The following is a 23,488-nucleotide window of genomic DNA, read 5'->3' as shown; positions in this document are numbered from 1 at the left end:
TGTTCTGCAGTAATAAGTGCCGGAGGGACGTCACTGCAGAGCACTGGATACATATTTAGGCTGCGTTCACACCTACAGGATCCACAGCAGATCTGCAGCAGATTTCATGCTGTGTTCAGCTATTTAAATGAAATCTGCTGCGGATCCGCAGCAGAAAATACGCTGCGGATCCGGTAAGTGTGAACGTACCCTTAAGTGGCGCCAGCGGGAGGAAACCAGTATGGTACTCTGAGTGCTGTAGTTCTACATGGTACACTGAGTGCTGAATTTTTTTTTATTTTTTTTTAATTATAGATGATGTATGTAGAAAATCTATGGTAATGTGAATATCCTCTCTACCACTTCGTCAAAAACACCTCAAATTCTCAAGAGTTCTACTATCAGAACTGCTACATGTTGAAACTATATCTAATGGCAGGTTCAAGGACTTTTCTCTTATTTAACCTGGAATCGAATTATTGATCCAGCGAAACCACAAAGGTCACATTCTCACAAACAGGTTGGGAGACACTTAAAATGCATCTCAGCTTTTAATACAATTAGAAAGACAAGAAACTTGCACTTTTCCTTTTATTCTTCTTTTACTTTGATACTAATCTGAGAGCCATGGGCTGAAGCTCTGAACTTGAATTATTATTTAAAGGTGTTGTCTAGGACTATAAAAAACATGTCTGCTTTGACCTGTCCAGGATTGTGTCTGGTAATGCAGTTTAAGTCCTTTAAAGTAAATGGGGCTCAGATACAAAGCTCACACATGGGGACAGGTGTGATATTCTTTCTAGAAAGGATTTACTCGCAAAGAATATTTGCCAAAACCATATAACCACTGAAATAATCTGTTGGCGGTAATTCGGGAGAGCCCCATACACCCTAGATTGATGGCCGACTAAAGTCTAATGTGATTGTGGGTACAGGGTCGCTTTAAGCCTAGTGGCCACATTGAAAATTGCAAGATTTCAGGATTATTTTATAATAGAGTAAAATATGAAAATAAAAGAAAATCTTTAAATATATGTTTAACATAAAAGCCTAAGCTCATTTCCTGCTTTAATGGAAACCACACATCACTTTCATGCTGCCTGAACCACGAGTCTTCTGGGTAGTCTCAATTCAATCAAGGCTGGTGGGTAGGGATGAAGTCACATGGGACAACCCTGATAACTCGCGGTTAAAGAGGTAGTGCGGCGCTAAGAAATTATTCCCAAAATAACACACATTACAAAGTTATACAACTTTGTAATGTATGTTATGTATGTGAATGGCCCCCTTCCCCATGTTCCCCAACCCCCACCCGTGGACCCCGAAGTGTAGTGCATTATACATACCTGATTCGTGTCGACCCCCATCCGATGTCTTCTGACAGTAATGTAATCTTCGGGAGGCCGGACGACCCGCTCCTGCTGCCCCTCATGCCGGCCCCCCTCTGCCGCGTCATAACTGTGCTCATCGGGTGGGGGTCGACACGAATCAGGTATGCATAATGCACTACACTTCGGGGTCCACGGGCGGGGGTTGGGGAACACTGATAAGGGGGCCATTCACATACATAACATACATTACAAAGTTGTATAACTTTGTAATGTGTGTTATTTTGGGAATAATTTCTTAGCGCCGCACTACCCCTTTAAGGCAGCATGAACGTGATAGATCACCATTAGGGTGCGTTTACACAGAGAGACTTATCTGACAGATTTTTGAAGCCAAAGCCAGGAATGGATTGCAAAAGAGGAGAAATCTCAGGCATTCCTTTATGAGCTGTTCACTGGTTATAGTCTGTTCTTGGCTTCACAAATCTGTCAGATAAATCTGTCTGTGTAAACGCACCATTAAAGATGAGTGAATCGCCAGTCTAAACAGGCGATTGGCTCATCTCTATTTACCACTAATAGCACTTTCATCTATCTCCTATGATGCAATACTCTAAAACAGGAAACTAAGTTTACTGCAACTCTAGCAAAGCGTTTACAGCAATACATCTCACAGCTCAAGTCTGCAGGTAATGTAGTAAAAGTCAAGTGAAATTTGTATGGTAAAATACAGCAGGGACTAAACAATAAGGAAAAAAGGCCTGACTGCACTGCTCTGGGGTTCCTCATGTACAAACACAGGCTGCAACCTTTCCTGAGGCGAGAGAAGGTGCCCTGTATTAAAAGGACTCTCACAGCAAGCAGTTCTATAGTAACCGGCACAAATCATAACTGCAATAACCAAAGCCAATGGCTCAGTATTAAGAGCAGGAAAACTTACACATTTTTCTCCGACACTGTATTCGCGATGAGTTCATAAATTTGTGCTCCATTGTCTGACATGGATATAACAAAGAAAGCCTTGTTGTCTGTGGAGGAAAAAGGAAGACATTAAGGAGGAGAAGAACCAGGAATGAACATCAATATCAATTACATATTGAAAGCACTAAAAGGGGTTAACCTACACTACTACATATCACAAAAATATGCCATCACTGCAGGACCCTGCCAATCCCAGCTACTTCCTTGCAAAAACAGCACCAATTGACCCCAGGATGTGAGGTATTACAGTACAGCCCCATTCACTTCAACGGAACGGAGCTGCAAAACCCACACCCAAACTGAGGCTGTGAGAGATGCTGTTTCTGGTAGAAAGAAGCCATGTTTTTCTAATCCTGGTTACAACTTTAAGTAGTAACGGAGAGTGATGCTGTACAGGGAGTAGGCTGAAGGTATCTCGTTCCCTTCTTTCTCAGAACGTAGGTCCCTAAGGCTGGACTCCAGCCACTTGTGATGTTAGGGCATATCAAAGTGATCCATCCTATTATCTACACAATATGCCATGGTGGATGGTCAGGCTAGACATAATGATATCATTACCCAATTCCATTTTAAGATTCCCTTTTCTTTGGGAAGAGTGAATATGAGTACTGAACTGAGTCCGATATGTATGTGTACTATAGCACATTCTATTAGGCCCAACTAGAAAGTTTACTAGGGAAGGCATTAGAGGGGGAGTTCACCAAAAATGTTTTTCTTTCCAAATAAACTGGTGCCAGATAGTGCCAGAGATTTGTAATAGACTTCTATTAAAAAATCTTGCGTCTTCCAGTACTTTCAGCTGCTGTATGTCCTGCAAGAAGTAGTGTATTCTCTCCAGTGTGAAACAGTGCTCTCTCCCCTTAAGAACAAAATCTTACTATACAAAAAAAAACTGCAATTGCTATGAATAGAAACCAAATCCTCTGCTGCTCCTATGTAGCCTGCAACCGGCATATGATAGCCAGTAAGTAGTTTGTGAATAGGTTTTAAGGCCATCCCCCAGTATAAACACTCTCAGTTATCACATGGCTGAACGTATCACATTTATTAACTCAGATTATAATTCTAACTATGGAGAGGAGATGTATTTCACCATCAGGCTTTGTAATGCACAGAAGATGGTAGAGGAGTAACCAAAACTTAAGACGCCTACAGAATGTATGGGCACTACCATGCAGTAAGTCAGTGGCGTAAAGCAATATAATTTTTCACATTTCCACTAGAGATGAGCGAACCTCGAGCATGCTTGAGTCGATCCGTACCCGAACTTTCGGCATTTGATTAGCGGTGGCTGCTGAACTTGGATAAAGCCCTAAGGCTATGTGGAAAACATGGATATAGTCATTGGCTGTATCCATGTTTTCCAGACAACCTTAGAGCTTTATCCAAGTTCAGCAGCCCCAACTAATCAAATACCGAACGTTCGGGTTCGGGTCGACTCAAACCCGATTCGCTCATCTCTAATTCTCACATATTTTCATCTTACACATTCAAATACAAAGGAACATAAATCTGTAGCACCTTAGAGGGTGTTTAGCCATCAGACACACAGAAAGCATTGACTGACCTGTTGCTACTTGCCGGAACAGCACTGTGTTTAACTTGATGACGGGACTGAAGATGTGTTTGCTGTCTGACGTGGTGGTCAGGATCTTACTGTGGCATCTAAGTATCAATTTGTCATCCTGTCTCTGTAGCAATACCAGAATGTCTTCCAACAGCAGCGTGTACAGATCTGTGAACGAGATTTATGTGACTTTATGTCTTCATGATGTTACCGGATAGCCACAGAATGACCTTTAGCGCACCCCAGGAAACAAGATTAGACAATGTAACTGGGCATTTCTGAATGCCAAAATAACAAAATGCTAGCGATTCTGGGAAAGAGCTCAGGACTGCTCCACACATAATAAAGAACAGGAATAACATTTAAAGAAGTTATCCAGGCTTAGAAAATACATGGCTGCTTTCTTCCAGAAACAGCACCTCTCCTGTCCTCAGACTGGCTGTGGTTTTTGCAGCTCAGTTCCATTTAAGTGAATGGAGCACAGTTGTAATACCACACAGAACCCGAGGACAGGGGTGGTGCTGATTTTCAAAAAAAGTAGCTGTGGTTTTTTTAATCCTAGATAACCTCTTGAAATAACTCTAGTCCATAGACGTGGAGACCTTAAAGATCAGGTTTGGCAAGATAAAGCTGGAAAGTCTGTATCCCAACACTGCGGGATACAGGGGTGTACTGAGTGGTGCACACCATTCACTTTGGAGACAAGTCTGTCCCAATTCTTAGATGTGCCGATGAAGACCCGATCAATATTGTAAACAATCTGCTAGCTTGGTGCTCGTTTACTGAGCCTGTAAGGGTCCATTTGCACAGAAAGATTAACTGGCAAAGATTTGAAGCCAAAGCCAGAAACAGACTATAAACTGAGACCAGGTCATAAAAGAAGGCCTGAGATTTCTTCTCTTTTCAAATCCATTCCTGGCTTTGGCTTCAAATCTTTGCCAGATAATCTTTCTGTGCAAATAGACCCTTACAGGCTCAGTAAATGAGCGCCAATATAGCAGATGGTTTACAATATTGATCGGGTCTTCAATGGACCCTAAAGGCCCTGTTACACAGAACGATTATTGGCCGTATTGGACAATAATTGTCCCGTGTTATTGAAGGCAACGATCAGCCGACATGAACGCCTGATCGTTGCAGTCGTTTGTCTTTCAACATGTTGAAAGACAAACGACAATGATAGCAGCGATTTGCTGCTGTTGCTGTGTGTAATAGGAGCGGCGGCAGCAGACTGCCACTATCCTCTATGGGCTGCCCGGACAATTTAGTGATCACCCAGGCAGCCCCCCGCAGCCTCTCCTGCACTTTGCTCGCTGCCAAGATACTCCTCGTTCCTCGAGGAGCAAACGAGCGTTGACAGCGCTCATTTGCTCCTCCCTTGTAATAGCAACTTTACACAGCATGATATTTGTTTAGCAAGGGCTGCACAGACATCATTAGCGATGTCCATAGAGCCCTTGTCCAAACAGTTAATACTTTACCTGTCCACGCTCCCAGTCTTCTCCTGATTTTAGGTCTGGTCCTAAAAAAATTATCAGCCGATAATCATTTCATCAACTAATTGTTGTCTCTATTACATGGAGCGATAATCAGCTGAATCGAGCCGATTTGGCCAATTATTGCTCCATGTAATAGGGCCCATAGGTTTGGTGGGGGTCCCAGTGGTAAGACTCTGTGAGCTTTGGTATCCCCTATTCTACGGACCTTGTGACACTTTGAGCTGTGGACGAGGGGAGCGTAGCTGTAATTTTTATTGATTGTATGGAGTGATTTTCTCTTATCTTGTTTATTTGAGGGAAAAAAAACTTAAAATAAACTAAAAAGAGTAAAAAAACAAACCAAAAAAACTTTGGAGTTGCAGTCAGGGTTGTAGCTAATCCCCCATGAGACCTGTACATGTTTGTATAAAAGAATAGAAGTATCTAACCTGCTGATGAGTCCTTATAGCACACAGGGCACTGAGGAAGAAGTTTCTTACCTCCAAATCATTTTATCTTCTACACTTATTAAGCAGTAGCCCCATCCCCAGTGCACCAAACTCCCTAACTAGCATAGAAGATAAACCGCTAATATCAAGGAAATGTTGCGGACGATGACGGTAAGAAACCTTCCGTCCTCCTCAGTGCCCCGTGCACTATAGTGAGATACCAGCAGGTTAGATACTTCTCCCTTTACGTGAAGGCAATGAGTTGGATCAGCAACTTCATCTTCTCAGAGAACAAATGCACTAAAAGTAATAAATTACATATAATAAAGACTTCAATTATTATTATTATTACCACCGATCAAAGACTTATTGACTGGACTTACGAATGATCTTGTCTTTATCCACCTTCCAAGCCAAAGGCCCTTCATGGACCATCTTCCTCTTTGTTAAATCCAGATTCTGCACAAGACAAACGATAGATTTAGAAGAGATAAGTAGTATAAGGATCTTATTCATGTTCTTGTGAATCCTAAATGACAGGAGGATTTATGGGTCGATCTATACTAAAGTACAGGTGAAACATTTATGGTAGAGGCAGGCACCAGGAATATTAAACGAGTACCCGTCATTTCAGAACCCTTTTGATAAACGATAGATACATGTTTAAAGTCACACTGTCACCCCCTTTTTGCATTCTGACATCTCTACACAGGTGTAAATGGTAAATTTAGCAGTTTTCATACCTTATTTTATATCATACATCATGGTGCTTGTTACAATAAAAAGTGGTCTTTTATCAACTGCAGATTGAGCTAAGTGGGTGGGGCTTCACGGCAACAGCCCCACTAAGCCCCGTCCACAGCGCCACCATTGGCCCCGCCCCTCTCTCATTGGTGCATAGGCCTTGACCTTTAGGCCAGCCTGTTCCAATGGTCGGCGAGAGGGTGGGGCCTATGTGTCTATGACGTCATGGAGGGGCAGGGCCAATGGTGACAATGTAGGTGGGGCTAAGTGGCGCTGTTGCAGTGAAGCCCCGCCCACTTAGCACAATCTGCAGTTGATAAAAGATCACAAAGAAGCACCATGACGTATGATATAAAATAAGGTATAAAAACTGCTAAATTTACCCTTTACATCTATGAAGAGAAGTCAGAATGCAAAATGGGGGTGACAGTGTCACTTTAAGATTTTAACTGGTTGGGGTCTCAGCCCCCCATTATCAGAAACAGAAGGGAGATGCATGCCCCTGAGCGGTCCGCCTCATTTCTCTCCCTTCTGGCTCTGATGAATGGTGGGGGTCTATATCAAGCCAAAAGGTTTCTGACATAAAAGTTATACTTCCAGTATTCTGACAAGATAGATGGCCATAACAATACATGGTCTGCATGCCAACACTATCCTTATACTACACATACTGCACCTACAGTAAAAACCTCTCCAAAAAATACTAGACCAGATTTTTCTATGTTAGACTTTGATTTCACAAACATCCTATGAGGCAGATTTATCAAACATAATGTAAATTGAAACTGGCTCAGTTGCCCCTAGCAACCAATCAGATTCCACCTTTCATTCCTCACAGACTATTTGGAAAATGAAAGGTGGAATCTGATTGGTTGCTAGGGGCAACTGAGCCAGTTTCAATTTACACCATGTTTGATAAATCTCCCCCAATATGTATACGGACTGCCACCTCCATCTTTGTCCATTTGTTTCCATTGGTTTCTCTGTATATTTTCTCTAAATACCTTTGCTTGTGTTAGCTTGCATTGAACAATCGCTAGCCGCATGACCATGAAAGCGGACGGTTCCCCTTTATCACAAATGACCGTGCATAGAGTCATTATCTTGACAAATGACATCTCATGCAGAAAATAAATAGTCGCCGGCAGAATTCACCTGGTCACTCTGAATGTCACCAGGTTCCCTCCATCAATCTCTTATCAAAGTCACACAGATATATAGGGTGTATAAAGAGCTCATGCTCTAGACCCCCAGGTTTACGGTAAGTGTTCTAATATAAGGTAAACGTTCAATACGGTGGGAAACATTCAGTATATGGAAAATTTGGAACGTACAAATGTAATGTATTCCACTCTAAGTTTAGAGTCAATTGAAAGTGTATGTGTCTAGCTGCCATTACTCTGTAGAGAATGGTGCCGAAGCCGTGCAGTATGAGGTATTGCTAGAATTTTTCTGAACAATAAACATCTTGTTCATCTGTCAATTCCAATCACTTCCTGAATTTACAGGCTGGCATAACTCTTAATCCTGCGCAGTAATAGCGCACAATGTAACCACGCCGGCGCCAGCTTTATTTACCTATCCAGCAATATGAGACGTGGTAAAAACATCTTTACTATAAATTTTGCCTTTGTCAAGCTTCTGATCTGCTCTGCTGGAAATGGCAAACATGAATGTGGAAATGTAAGATTTCATTATCTGTCACAGACCTTGTGCGATAGTATACACCACGGAACCATTACACACGCATAAGTATGAATTCGCTTCCCTGCAATGAATATTAAGATTGCTAACGCACATTAATGAAGCAGATGTTTGCATATTTGTCTTAGAAAATGCAATTAATCATCTCTACATGCCGACAGAACTAACAAGCTACTTCAGGATTGCATCCGACCATTTACTGTGCATGTAGCGTGCCACAATGATTCTTCCTTACAAGCAATGCCTGGAAGATGGCATGTACAGAGGGCACCATATGGAGACTACACAGGCTACCCCAGGTCTATATACAGACTCATGGACACCATCTACACGCCTACTTACCAAACTGCTTCATTATTATATTGTACACGTAGCGTGCTATATAGTGATTCTCCCCTGGAAGCAATGCCTGGAAAACGACATGTACAGATGTGATGGCACACAGCCTTACCCCAGGTCTAAATACAGACTCATGGACACCATCTACATGCCTAACAAACTGCTTCATTACTACATTGTACATGTAGCATGCTACACAGTGATTCTTCCTTGGACGCAATGGGGGAGGGTGGGAGTGGGTGAATATGAGTGGGTGGGGGTTTGTGGGAGTGGGTGGGATTAAGTGGGTGGTAGCGGGAGGGATTGTTTTATTGTAAAATTGCAAAAATGTTCAATAAAAATTCTGATTTAAAAAAAAACCAACAAAAAACACTGCATTGTGCCATTCATTTCTCATAGAACAAAAGGATTGTTACTTCATAGTAATGCCTAGAAGATAGCATCTCGTGAGTCATCATATGTGGACACTTGAATAACTCTTGGGTCTAAACACAGACTCGTGGGCACTCTCCAAAACACTATACAAGCCAAGGCGTACCCACAGAATATGCCATAAACGTCTGATAAATGTGAATTCATCCTCTTCGACCAGCCCTTATCTTAAGGGTAGTCCCCCTTGCCCCGTCAGACTCGCTTGCAGGGTGCGATAAGCCAATGACAGCTGTGAAGAATGCCATGTCATGAGGATATGCCATAAATGTTAAAACATTAGCTAAAATATATTGGCATAATATGCCCGATATTCATTAAACAGGTCAGGCCAGGCCAGGTATTCCAGTTGTGGGACGCCTGCACTCCTTCCACTAAGCCTTATTCCCTGTACTAAAAAATAAAAAAAAATAAAAGAGAAAGTGGGGTTAAATGTTTTTGGGGTAAAAGGGGTTTGTGCGCCTTTTATACACAAACTGGTGTACATGGCTTAATGACACCCTCTCGCCAAAGGATCTGGAGCAGGAAAACAATGGGGCCATGGGCAACTCATCACATCTTATTATATTCTAATCTATGTGACTGGATGCTAGGGGCAATTTTCCCACATCCTGTCTGTATTCATTGCCAGTACAGAGTTTCACCACATTCAGGAGGTCTCCCCAATATTCAGCGCGAACGTTACCCCAAGTGACACCCCGGCTTATTGCATTAGTGGCATGAATTCTACAGATAAAAGGAAATCACCAGATTCTGAGCCGCACAGCATTATACATCTTATCAAAAAGGTATTATACAAAGTCCAAAAACCACGGCACACGCACACAGTGCTTTAAATGGGGTTGCCTGCAGTGAATATTAAGAGGTCTCATTCATTGAAGCAGATGGCTGCAAACTCGTCCTCGAAAATGCAATTAATCTTCTCTGCATTGCTGGATTTTTGAAGGCGGAAATAATCCAGGACAGGGGTTAATTAGCATATTACATTCCCAATCACTTCCCAAAGGTGCTAGGTATCGATGGATCACATAGTGGGGTTAAGCTTAATCTTTACTTTAACACTTACAGAGCTTCCTCGGCATAATCAGGTTATTCTCATTTGCACTCAAACATGTGTATAGGACGGTGTGTGTGGAGAACCGCACGGTTTATATGGCAGGCTACAGCATCACACCTCACAGTGACCTATGTATGCCTTATTATAATGCAGAAAGCCCCCAGAGAAATCTCAAGGCTGTCCTCATATATTACATCTTTGCTTACTCACACAAAACAATAACTGGAATCAATTTAAATGAAGTCTTTGTGTCTAGATTACTGTTACATAGATTTCCTAGGAACCACTTTTACTGCTCAGATCCATATTGGCTGAATAGAAATCACTCCGCCACTTGTGTCCAAGAGGATCTGAGCATGTGTGACCACCTGTACGGAGGTGGACATTTTGGAAAAGAATGAAACAAACAGTAGAGGGCACCATAATAAGTATGTAATCCCTTGTCTGGGTAAAACAATTGAATATCCTCCCAGTATACAGTAATCTCTCTCCACAACTGATATACTTTAAAATTACATTTTATTCCCCACAATAAAGCATGTAGCAAGGATTTTTTTCTATTGTTTTTAGTAGAGATTGAACTTTAAGACCTCTGATCATTCCTCTAACATTCCGCAATATATATTATATTATATCTGTCAGTGCTACACTGTCATATTGCCTAAGGCAGAGGTTATTAATATGCATATGACAGATCTGTAGGCCTTTGTTAGGCACCAAGCTGCTACGGCAACTAATAGACACCAGATTACAGAGATACAGGGGTGCCAAGGTTCCTCCAGGATCTAAGTCATCTCCAACCCCGTCACTAGAGCAGAGTGTCCGCTAAAAAAAATATATCTGGCACCTGTAAATAATGGCGTGGGCGTAGCTCATGTGTCAGCATCAAAGAGCTGTAATAGAACAGTGATCCTCACCACAATGCTCTAATACTGCATAGGCTGGCTCCATAACCGGCATTATGTCTTCAGGGCAATGGGGAAATTTATTAAAGCTACATCTAGGGCAGGCCCGGATGAAAGCAATCATTTCTTTACGGTGCTGTGCTGTACATGAGTGTGGAGACAGTGGAGGGAAGCAGCGCTCAGATGTGCACTTCTTGCTCCAGTAATCAGTGGGAGTCTCAGCACCCAGACTCCAACCAATAAAAAACTTTCACATGTCTCTATGACGGCTAGCTTTAAAGGGGTTATCCAGCAAAAATATTTTTCTTTCAAATCAACTGGTGTCAGAAAGTTATATAGATTTGTAATTTACTTCTATTAAAAAAAATCTCAAGTCTTCCAGTACTTATCAGCTGCTATATGTCCTGCAGGAAGTGTTTTATTTACAGTCTGACACAGTGCTCTCTGCTGACATTTCTGGCCGAGACAGGAACTGTCCAGAGCAGGAGAAGTATTCTATGGGGATTCATAGAAAACCGAGACTCGGCCAGAGATGTCAGCAGAGAGCACTGTGTCAGACTGAAGATAAAACAACATTTCCTGCATGACACACAGCAGCTAACAAGTAAGGGAAGACTTGAGATTGTTTTTTTTTTTAATAGAAGTAAATTACAAATCTATATAACTTTCGGACACCAGTTGATTTGAAAGAAAAACATTTTCGCTGGACAACCCCTTTAACTAACATTCTCCCCACATTCTCTAGAGTTATATCAATGGAACAGAATAAGTTGATGTATTTAAAACAAGACATAGGTTAAAAGAAGAAGTCCCATTACCACATTCTATACAATGTCCTCATGGAGCTCTACATACCAGCATCCGACAACCATGCCAAGCACTCTGTCATTCCCTAACATCTCAAAAGTCAAGTGACTGACTGATCCCAGGTATCGTGGGTGGGCAGCATTATAACTCTAATGGGGTTGTACCTGAGGTGCAGAAACGTATGAGCTGCCCAAGTAGACTCCAAGTAGTAAAGGGGATGTAGTCATTCTATAATTAGGAATTAAAGGATGTATAGTGGTCATAGGTTAAGCAATTAAGAACTACTCACCCTAAGCTCATCAATCATTGGATACTCCCCTGGTTTCAGGTAGGATAGATCAAGTCTTCTCTGGTAGTCTTCAAGTCTCTGAAATCACATACAAATACTTAGTATTAGTAATGACAAAGGAGCTAGTAAGTAAGTTACCAACCTTTTAAAAATCATTTTGCCAAGGTCTTATTAGTTCTCAGATCAATTTATATGTAGAACTTCCCCCAACCCTATTAACACCTCAAAGAGAGAGAGAGTGGTCAGCTATAGACAGTGTGAACTTCGACACTGACATCACTAATCCTTCCGCAGTAACCCCTCCAGTTGTCAGCACCGTACACTCTGTACAGAGTACAGGAGCTGCTTCCAGTGGGCTGTATTCTGCGAACTGAATGACGCTCAAATCAATGGACATCTTAGCAGGACCCAATGGATTGCAAGTCCATAGGGTCCACAGGGCACTGATGGAGTCATGCAAGGAATCTGGCACAGCCTTGTGGTTTCCAATATAAATGTTCATAGTGGATCCAGATGGAAGAAACTATTTTATGTGACTTCACAACAAAATGATTTTGGCACTTCCCTTGCCAGCTTATAACCCATAACTATTACACAGAATGTTTCCGCTAAAGCCCACCTGCTTGTTCTCAGCTTCTCTGACAGCCTGGTTGACATGATTTAGAATCCGCCGGCAATGGTCCGCAGCGTTCTTTACCTTCATTTTCTCCTCTGGTTGGTCTAGAGAGGAAGTAATGGGAACGTAAATAAAGCTGCTACAGCTAAGATTCATCAAAGCACACATGCAGCAGCGCTGTGCTTTCTACCTAACACAATGGCAACATTCCAAAGGTAGGGGAAATGATCCAAAGATGAGAAAATTGTTGAAGAGTATTCACGTGTGACGCTGATGTGACTACTTATAAATGCCAAACGAGGCAATAGTGTAAAAGAAAAAAAAGTGCAAATAATGAAGCTAAATTCAAAAATAAAAAATTGTCACAATGATATTTCCTACAAGCAACAAGACTTAGAAAATAATCAAAAGCAAGCTGAAAAGCTAGAGGTGGCTGCAGTATGGTCATTTAAAGGAGCATACCTCCATCGTAGCAATGATGTGGCCACCTGCTGTCAACACTATGATGCTAGATCCTACATTTGTCAATGTATACAAAGGGCACAGGGGACAATACATTGGAAAACCTATTTATTTATTTTTTCAGTTTTAGGAATGTTTTAGGAACAAAAAAAAATTCATTTATGAAGATCCTTTTATAAGGGTGTTTAACACAGCCCTCAATTTCTCAAAACCTTTATACCAAGGACCCTCAAAAGAAAGAAGGAAAGTGACACAGCTATCCGATTCATTACTTTATTGTAGAAACAGGCTGCATCGACAAGCAAAATGGGGAAAGAAGTGCCTATCCATACTCTGCCCTCACCTCATTCTAAGAACCAGTCGCAGTCTCCAAACAATCAAAGTTTTTAACATGTCTCTTTGAAATGTCAGGAGATTTTTAAGTGACAGGCCACTTTAACATGTAGCACTGAAGCCAATTGTTTGGGGAAAAACTACATATGCATAAAAAAGTCACTAACTTTTCAGAATAAGGTGGTAGTAAGTGTGTGCCCCCATACAAAAGGAGTAGCAAGTTTTTTGTCCATTATATAAATTTAAACATTGTGCAACTAGCTTTCCGTACTGCGAACAACATCTCTTTATTTTCTAACCATGAGCTAGTAATCACACAAAAGGAGGGGATTCTGCTCCCTATACCTCTATAGTATAACTTTTAGACGTAGTAGCAACAGCATGGGCAACAGCAACAGCAGTGTAAGCTGTTAGGTAGCTCTCGTTTAAAGGGGTTAGCCACTTTATAATAAAATTGCTCAGTGTACAGTATAATTAACTGTACTCACAGCCCTTACTGACAGCAGCTCCCTGTGTACTTCATGGAGCTAAAATCAGACTTCCCTCCTCCAGGCTGTGCTGCCCTGCTCTGTGGTGAGTCTGTTCATAAGATGGACGACATATAGGAGCATATGCCCAGGCCCCGCCCCCCAGTGTCCATCAGTGAGCCTGTATATGCCTATGGTGGACACAGGGAGCAGTGGGGGGGGGGCATGGTCACAAGCTCCTCCATTTCAGCCATCTTATGGACAGACTCACCACAGATCAGGACAGCCCAGCCAGGAGGAGGGGAGTCTGATTTTAGCTCTATGAGGTACACAGGGAGCTGCTGTCAGTATATACAGTGAGTACACTAACTAATACTGTACACTGAGCAATTTTACTATAAAGTAGCCAACCCCTTTAAAGTGACACTGTCACCTTTTTGCATTCTGACATCTCTACACAGGTGTAAAGGGTAAATTTAGCGTTTTTCAGACCTTATTTTATATCATACGTCATGGAGCTTGTTCAAGTAAAAAGTCATCTTTTATCAATTGCAGATTGGGTTAAGTGGGCGGGGCCTAGTGGCATTAGCACCAATTAGCCCCACCCACACTGGCACCTTTGGCCCCGCCCCCTCGCCGGCCATTGGAGCAGGCTGGCCAAAAGGTATAGACCCCACCCCTTTACGTCGGCCAACCATTAGGGGCGGGGCTAAGGGGCGCTAATGCCACAAGGCCACACCCACTTAATACAATCTGCAGTTGATAAAAGGCCACTTTTTACTTGGACAAACACCATGACCTATGATATGAATTAAGGTATGAAAAACGCTAAATTTACCCTTTACACCTGTGTAGAGATGTCAGAATGCACAAAGGGGGTGACAGTGTCACTTTAAGGTTACCTGTCACTATGGAACAATAGATACAGTAGAACCACTTGAAAAGACCAACACTTTGTGCAGGAAAGGAGTCGATTGTCTTTTCAGATTTGTAGTTCCCCATATATTATGCATACAGGCAATGTTCTTTGAGAGGATCACCGATCTTGGGGGGGGGGTACTTTTCAATGCAATTCGGGGTGGTCATATTATTATATGAAGGTTCACATCACTAAATAAAAATAAATCAGTCTCTTCAAAACCATGTAAAAGACTAAACTCATTGGACCCCGCTGACCTGAATACTTGGCGATGTTGTCCAGCAGAAGAGGATATTTGGTCAACCTCTGCATCTCTGTTGGAATAATGTCCTTCAGCTGCAAACGCCTGCACAGCGGATTACTCTCAGCATCCTGCAAGGATACATCCATCATGGTTAACAAGACTGATTACACGCACCAACACGCACCAGCAATTTACATCTCAAACATCAAGAACTTCACTTCATTACAAATTACACGAGGAGAACTGCTCCACGCTATGTCCGCTATATTAACCACAGTGCAAGAGGCCAAATACTCTTATTATAACCCCACAAATCTGTCAGTGCCATTCAGCTGCTCCATAGTTAATGTTCCCTCATTTATGCCTTTATTCAATTGTTACTACTTAATGAACATATATGAACATGAATTCTATTGAGGGAATGACACATCACAGCCTCGGGTGCCTTCAATGAAGACACATTTCTCTGCAGAGACCCTGCTGACCTTGACTGAAAGAAATAAAGGTATTAAAAAAAAGACAGACTATTCAACCCGAGCAACTGGCAGCTGCAATAATACACATAAATACATATATTTATATAGAAAATGATAGACACATTGGCACAGAATTATTTCTATGGTTTCCTAAATAACTATGTAGTCTTCATTAGATATTTCCTACCATTTAGCTGCTACTCAGAGAAAGTTAAGTCCATCAGAAAGATGAACTGCTCCCCAGGCTTCACACACAATATTCTGGTCAGTGTTTTTGACCAAAACCAGGAGTGGAACAGACACAGAACATAACTACAATGGAAAGATATGCACCATTTTCTGTTTTGACAAACTCCTTGACTAAAATACTTATAGTAGACAGGGTGTAAAGAATCCTTGTGGGACAGCTTACACAGGCTGTCGAAAGTGAAGATATTAGAGGCAAGGAAATTCGCAATGAAATAACATATGAGGGGAGATTTATCAAATATGGTGTAAAGTGAAACTGGCTCAGTTGCCCCTAGCAACCAATCAGATTTCACTTTTTATTTTCCAAGGAGTCTGTGAGGAATGAAAAGTGGAATCTGATTGGTTGCTAGGGACAACTGAGCCAGTTTCACTTTACACCATGTTTGATAAATCTCCCCCATGGGCTCTGCACAGAGATAATAACCTAGACAAGCAGTATAAGAGAAACTAAGCAAACATTTTTAACAAAGAAATGATTTATATCATAATGAACACGAAGAAAGAATAAAAAAGGGGTTATCCAACATCCATACAATAGGGGGTAACTAGCTGATCAATGGGGGTCTGAATGCTAGGATTCATGGAAGCATCAGAGAAAGAATGAGGGATGCACATGCAAGGTACACATCTCACCCTGGTTACTGAGCTCAGTTGGTCCCAGCAGTTGGACCCTCAACGATCAGCTAGTTATCCCCTATCCTATGGATGCAGGATAACTTTAGATTGTTTGTTAAGCACTTTAAAAGTAGCAATGGTCAGATGGCTGGAGTTTTGTTTGGTTGTTAGGGCCGTATTACACGGCCAGATATTTAGGAGCAAGCAAGCGCCAACCTGTCAGGTCTGCACTCGCTTGCTGCAGATGCCATAACATGCACCGGCAGCAAGCAGGGAGGAGTGGGGAGCTGTGGGAGGGGCCCATCTGGGTGGCCCATAGAAGACAGCAGCGGTTGGGATTTTGGTTCATGCAGAAAGGCAACAATTAGCTGACATAAGCTATTATACTAATCGATTATAAGCCAGAACAGCCAATAATCATCTAAGTACGCCCGATAATCATGTAACAGTACCCTTAGCAACCCCATAGTCCTTTTCTAATCGGCATGTTCACTGCACTCAGACCCCCTGTAAAGTCAAAATACACAGTTGAGTCCCATTATTATGACCTCTTCCTCCTCTTTATGTCTGCAGCACATAGCTATTGAAAGGAAGTCATGTGTTGTGAGCTGACTTGGTGAGTACATAAGGTGTGTGATTGGTACATGTCTCTCGATGCGGTTATAGGTAAAAAAAAAAAATTATAAGAGTTGTATAAACAGATAATAGCGGATTTCGGGCCAAGATCATCAGTGCCGTTTTAGCTTTGGAGTTCCTGCCTTGTGCCAATGCAAGACGCCAACAGAGACCCAAAGAACTGGGATAAGGCAGCTCATGACCCATGCTGAGCAACAGAGCTCGAACAACAAACCCCATCTGCCTGCACTGCCAGGGGTGCTCAGGCAGCTGTTAGATTTCCTAAAGAAACACTCAAATCCCAATATATCTTAGAAGTAAGTCGACATTGCTGCCTCTGGTGTCTTGACTACACATAATACAAATAGTTAAAACCAGAGACGTAAGAAGCTCTGTGCACACTGTATCACTGGTGGCTGGAGGATATTGAGACAGTGTGACGGTGATTGTTTTTATATCCATTGCAGCCGAGTCATTGCACTTTATTTGGGTGGTTGCCGGGGGATAGTACTGTGATGGTAACTTTTATATCAGTCTGTAATTCAGAGACACAAAACATACTAACACCTCTTCCACAATGTGGCACCCATATTGGACTATATTTAGGTAGGTTTTTACAGTCTATATTATGCAGAATATATATAGTTCTGTCATTCAACCTATGAACAGAAGTGATGACTGTTTTAGTTTGGAAAAGTAATATGTATTATGTGTACATGCACATTGCAACTGTACATAGATGGTGTCAGTCTGGTATATATGTGAATCCCCTAGCGCTCGTATGGTGTGGTTATATAAAACATTTTCTCATCGAAAATTAAATTGAATTTTATTCTAAGGCCACACAGGTAACTCTCCTCAAGGATGTCCCTGCCAGAGGCCGAACAATTTCATTACTATCATAAAGAACTTATGTGTATAGATTATAAGGAGATGCTTATGAATCACTGCGCAACTGGGAATTATAGACTGCCCTTCAGTTAATTTCAGAACATGAGAGAGCAAATATATCTATACAAGATGCCAGGTTTACAGGGGCTATGGCTGCAGAGAGTGCTTAGAAAACAATCAATACAATACATAAGGAAATTACTAGCATTCCCCAGGAAAAAGCTACTTATGGTTCCAAGAGTTATAATATAACACTGTATTTGAGGTAATAAAATAAAAATAATCAAAGTTACATTTAATAGATGCACTGTATGGTTCTACAGCAGGACACCGATAAAGCAGGATTTCAATAAAAAGGGTTTACCGGGACTGTGTGGGCAGCCATGAAACTTCCATAGGATACAGATAATTTATTTAATTTATCTTTTATTCATTTTGTGCTTTGGCTTTCCTTTTGTATTTATGGTATTCCTCCGGGAACCCAGAACACTGGTGTGGTCGGTCTTGGGTGTGTGTTTATAGGGAATAAAGATTGTGAGCCCCATTGGAAGCGGGGATGATGTCCATGATGTTTGCAGAATATTTTGGTGATATATAAGCAACAGAAAATAACTAAATCCTAGGATTCAGTAAAAGCTGTACGTTGTCTGTCAGGTTGCCTCCTGTCACAAGCGGTGAATTCATTTGTTCTGCGATGATGAAAATTAACTAGCCTGTGATTACTGATTGGTAGGAGTCATGAGGTTATATACGGAGCGAGTCAAATTAAACGTAACCTACCTGAACAAACATCAGGAACTTGGAGTCCTTCTTCTGCCGGGACTTTATCATCTCCAGGGCGAAGGGCTGATTGCTACAAAAAGTGGCTACTGCTTGCTTTAGTTTCTCTTCCTCGGGTCCACAAAACTACAGAGAGAGACATTTTTAATGAGTTTTTCCCAGGAAGCCCATAAAGATTTTCCCCGCTCATTACCGAGGTGGTGTTCAGAGAACTTACCCAGCTTAAAACATCGTCACCGATTTGTCTAATCACAGAGTTTTCATAACGTTCCTTGACTGCTTTCATCTGCTCCTTCAGCCCCACTGAAAATAATAGAAGCAAATTAGACAAGGCCTCAATTAAAATAACAAACCAACATTTCTGCAGTGCTTAATCTAATGCAAAATACTCATTTTCACAGCTCTGTACATGCACCTATTAACTACCAAGGTTTGCTAGTATATACTACAAAGTTGTAGATATAACCCCTTTCCCAGCACACATTCCCGTCCTTAGAGGGATATTCTAACTAAAAGATTTTTTTTTTTTTTTTAACTTGAAGGGGTGACACGGTCCCTCTGCTATCACCATGGGCTATGTCAGGAACGGCAGGGCAAGAACAGAACTGACAGAACAACATTGCTAGCGATACTAAGCCTGCCAAAATGTCTATTCTAAGGAATATCAGCATTAGAATACACAATTATATTAGACTTATGGGGCATTTACACAGAGATTTATCAGACATATCTTTGAAGCCAAAGCCAGGAACAGACCATAAACAGAAAACAGGTAATAAAGGAAAGACTGAGAGTTCTCCTGGCTTTGGCTTCAAAAATCTGTCAGATAAATCTCTCTGTGTAAACACACAATACGGGAGGCAGCCTGCATAACCTGTCAACTGCACAACAGCCGCACCACAGTGAGCCAGAGCAAGAGGGGGATAAATGTCAATCACTGCTCACTCTTCTCCACTGTGTCACGACTGCCAAACTAGTGAGCCGAGCTGCTTTCTTAATAGACATTAGGGGAGGCTCAGCATGCAGTGTTAGCAACATGTAACTGTGCTGTCACAAGGGATTGTGCAGCCCTGCAGTTCCCAACAAAGAAAAATGGCCCATACTGCTGCCACAGATAGATAGTTTATAGGTCTCATGGTTAGAGACACATAGAACCTTATCTAGGCTTTGAGAATGAAGCATTTTTGCTTTTATCCTTTGATGCAAAAAGTCAAGGAGGCTGTCCTAAGCTCCTGAGGTGCAGTAAGCAGGAATGCCTCCTTGCTCCCCTCCCATCTCTCTTCCTGTGTGACTGACAGTCAACTGGAAGCAGAGTCCTGTGTAAGGTCTGGTACATGAGGGGGTGAGGAGGCGTTCAAGCCCTCAGCAGTTCAGAGACAAAGCGTCCGACTACGCACTGCCGTGTCATCCAGCCCAGTCCTTCTAATGATAAGGGGACGGGCCAGATGACGTGGCATTGCTCATAACAGTGCAATGAAGCCGAATTTACCCCAACAGCGCAGGACCGGCTCAGAGGACGAAGATAATTCACATACCTAGCTCCTCGGCATCCCTGACACTATAGGGGGCTATCAGCAGGTTAGATTCGGCTAACCTGCAGATAGTTCCTTTTTAAACATTGCCAACTTCTAGAGAGCATGGCAAAAATCCAGAATTTTCTCCATTTGTAAAGCATTTCTCTCTGTACTGATGTACAGCTAGGTCTTTAGTAATGCTTTAGTAGCCATTTTCAGCTACATGCATCTCTATCACATATCGTCTGAAAGTCATTTGCATTCAGAAATTGTTCTAACTGACCAATTTTTCTTGACAAGAACAAATTTGTCTGTAACCAGGCTTTGTGTGCATTCATTTAAAGGGCTAAGTTCCTGTGACACCAGCACGTCTAATCTCATTTCCCTAATGAATAACCCTTCCACAATTAGCTCTCCAGGAAATCATTTACACAGAGGTTCACTTACTTTTGCTTCTTGCTCTGTGGTTGTTTACTCAGTGTGCTTCATAAATACATGAACATCACAACTATGGATTTAAAGTTTAGAGTGCATTTGCCTATAACTGTGAAGGTGAATACTAATATATGATCTAATAGTTAAATATGTGAAAATGCAAGAAATTCAAAGGGTCCCCCATTTAACTGTAACAAGGAATAACACAAAGAAAAAACATATTCCTGGTAGTTAGTTACTGGGTTACCACATGTTTCTATATGACTATATATCTCTATATGGTTATTACTCACCATGAAGCTGTAAGATCTCCTCCAGGTTGGAGAACACACTCCGTGTTTCAGCAGGTGTTAGGAGGTTTTCTCGGATCACTCTTTGGTGGAACACATGGTTGAGCACATTAAGAGTGCGGACATGTGCTCTCTCGGTATAGAACAGCTCTGAAAAAGAGGAGGAGAAAAACAGATCAGCAATCTTCACAAATACTAAAAAGATAAGATCTGGAAAGGAAGATGTGCCAAGTAAACGTAAGCCCCTATTACACAGGGCGACGGAGAGGAGCAAAGGAGCGCTGTCAGCGATCACTTGCTCCTCATCCCCCGCTCGCTGCAGACGCTATAAACGCTATAAAATATATCGGCAGCAAGTACGGAGGGGCCGTGGGGGGCCGCCCGGGTGACTGCTAGATTGTCCGGGCAGCCCATAGCAGATAGCAGCGGTCTGCTATATGAGTCATTTGTCTTTTAACATGTTGAAAGACAAACGACTGCAACAATCAGCCGACATAGTACATGGCTGATCCATTAGACAAGATAATTATTTGCTGAATATGGCCGATAATCGTTTCGTGTAATAGGGCCTTTAGGTATCAAGATGGGTGTATACTGGTTCTTGGGGAAGAAGGGAGGGGGCTAAGCATTTAAAAAAGAAAGTCTACACCTAATCTGTTTGAAAACCTTTTCCTCTCGCATGCTTCACCCGCACCCACTATTTTGTTATATACAGCAGCCAGTTCACAGAAATAAATGGCAGAGAACCTGACCTCTGGAAGGTAAGGGGACTGACATTAGATGGCACAATCTCTTCTTGGCTAAACATGTGCCTTTTGCCTGCCATAAGAACTCCCCAACATCCAGCACAGTTTGTTGGTTTCCACAGGTCCATACTACCCATGGCACTACACTCCTATACGCCCTACATCTGTATACACAATTTTATCCTGGTACTTTTTATATCCCCACTCCCAATTTCTTTTAATCTTTCCTTCATGTCCCTATCCTCTTCTCGAGCATCTTATGTTACAGTTTTTGACGGCTGACAGGCCACAATTCTCTATGTATACCCATGAGGGCATTTAATACTGTACATTGCATAGATAAGATACATCACCTAAGATACATAATCAACTAGTTCAGCATAATGATTTGTGGTATTGATCCTTCTTGATTTCTGTGTTATATGGCTCTAATTGGTCTTGCTAGACCTATTTGCATTATCCATGTCTGTTCCCCTTGCTCTACTTTGGCCACTATGTCTTTTTTAAACTCAGATTTAACATTGATCGTCTGTAACCATAGCTGTAGTTTGGAGGTGGAGGCATACATCCTGGGCACTATTAGGAATAAAGGGGTTGTTTGGGGAACATTTCTCACTTCCCAACACTCCACCTATGCCCTATGCTCATCATAGCGCTATAGCTTCAGAGACAAAGGGACAGGAATCGTACTGTGATCATTGCATGGTGGGGAGTGGGGAGCAGGACATCACAGAAGTCTGCATAAACCTGTGCGTGTTCAAAGTGCTCTGGGAGCCTGGAGATTTAAAAGGGTTGTTGAGGCTTAGAAAACAACAACCACTTTCTTTAAGAAACAGCATCTCTCCTGTCCTTGGTTTGGGTGCAATTTTGGACTTAGTCCCTTTGAAGTGAATAAAGCTAAACTGTAATACCAGACACAACCTGGGGACAGGGGTGGTGCTATTTTTGCAAGAAAGTTGCTCTACATCAGATGTGTCAAACTCAGGCCCTCCAGCTGTTTTAAAACTATAATTCCCATCATGCCTGGAAAGCCAAAGCTGAAGCTTTAGCAACAACTGGAGGGCCTGAGTTTGACATCCTTGCTCTACATTTTCTAATCCTTGATAATCACTCGGTACTCCAGCAAAAAAAAAAAAAAAAAAAATTCTTATCAAATTAACTGGTGTTAGAAAGTGGCAGAGATTTGTAATCTACTTTTTAAAAAAAATCTAAAGTCTTCCTGTACTTATCAGCTGCTGTATGTCCTACATATCTATGTCTATGACATACAGCAGCTGATAAGTACTGGAAGACTGAATAGAAGTAAATTACAAATCTCTGCCACTTTCTGACACCAGTTAATTAGAATAAAAAATGTAGCTGGAGTTGCCCTTTAAGACTGTCATCCTAGACTTTTACTGGCAGAAAACATTAGAAGCAGATTTAATTTACGAGACTAAAACAATCACTGGCCGAGCCTTAAAGTTCCGTGGTATTTACTGTAAACTCATTGAACACTACTCCAGACATATACCTCAGAAAAAAGCATACAAATAAGTGTGAACAGAGCCATAGTGACTTCTTTCACTGACACATACATATCAGTATCACCATCTATATGAGCTTATATCTGCAATATTTTCTCAGCTGCCTGGTTTACCCTGCATACTGTCAACATATTGATCTTCTGACCATGAAATATTCACTAGTAGATCTCTTGTGATCATCCTGTGTGGGCCTGAGGGATTTATAGACAATGAGTCACACAATTTCCCAGTTCAGCAAAACTTGAGGACAACAT

The 23,488-nt window shown here is 41.8% G+C and overlaps 1 protein-coding gene across 2 annotated transcripts in view; it reads right to left on the bottom strand.

Moving 5' to 3' along the window:
* ARHGEF12 (Rho guanine nucleotide exchange factor 12) overlaps positions 1-23,488 on the bottom strand; it is a 112,097-nt gene that overhangs the window by 17,203 nt on the left and 71,406 nt on the right. For both annotated transcript variants that reach the window (XM_069946485.1, XM_069946486.1), the window contains 9 exons: positions 20,966-21,112; positions 18,941-19,026; positions 18,724-18,849; positions 15,111-15,225; positions 12,676-12,776; positions 12,057-12,134; positions 6,166-6,241; positions 3,856-4,023; positions 2,248-2,335 (listed from right to left, as the gene is read on the bottom strand). In XM_069946485.1, coding sequence (XP_069802586.1) covers positions 2,248-2,335; positions 3,856-4,023; positions 6,166-6,241; positions 12,057-12,134; positions 12,676-12,776; positions 15,111-15,225; positions 18,724-18,849; positions 18,941-19,026; positions 20,966-21,112 — 985 coding nt within the window. The remainder of the gene's footprint in view (positions 1-2,247; positions 2,336-3,855; positions 4,024-6,165; positions 6,242-12,056; positions 12,135-12,675; positions 12,777-15,110; positions 15,226-18,723; positions 18,850-18,940; positions 19,027-20,965; positions 21,113-23,488) is intronic.

This window comes from Dendropsophus ebraccatus, chromosome 12, assembly GCF_027789765.1.
Source record: "Dendropsophus ebraccatus isolate aDenEbr1 chromosome 12, aDenEbr1.pat, whole genome shotgun sequence".
Classification (NCBI taxonomy): Eukaryota; Metazoa; Chordata; class Amphibia; order Anura; family Hylidae; genus Dendropsophus; species Dendropsophus ebraccatus.
The sequence above is the reverse complement of the archived record's forward strand: the minus strand, read 5'-3'. Positions and strand labels throughout refer to the sequence as shown.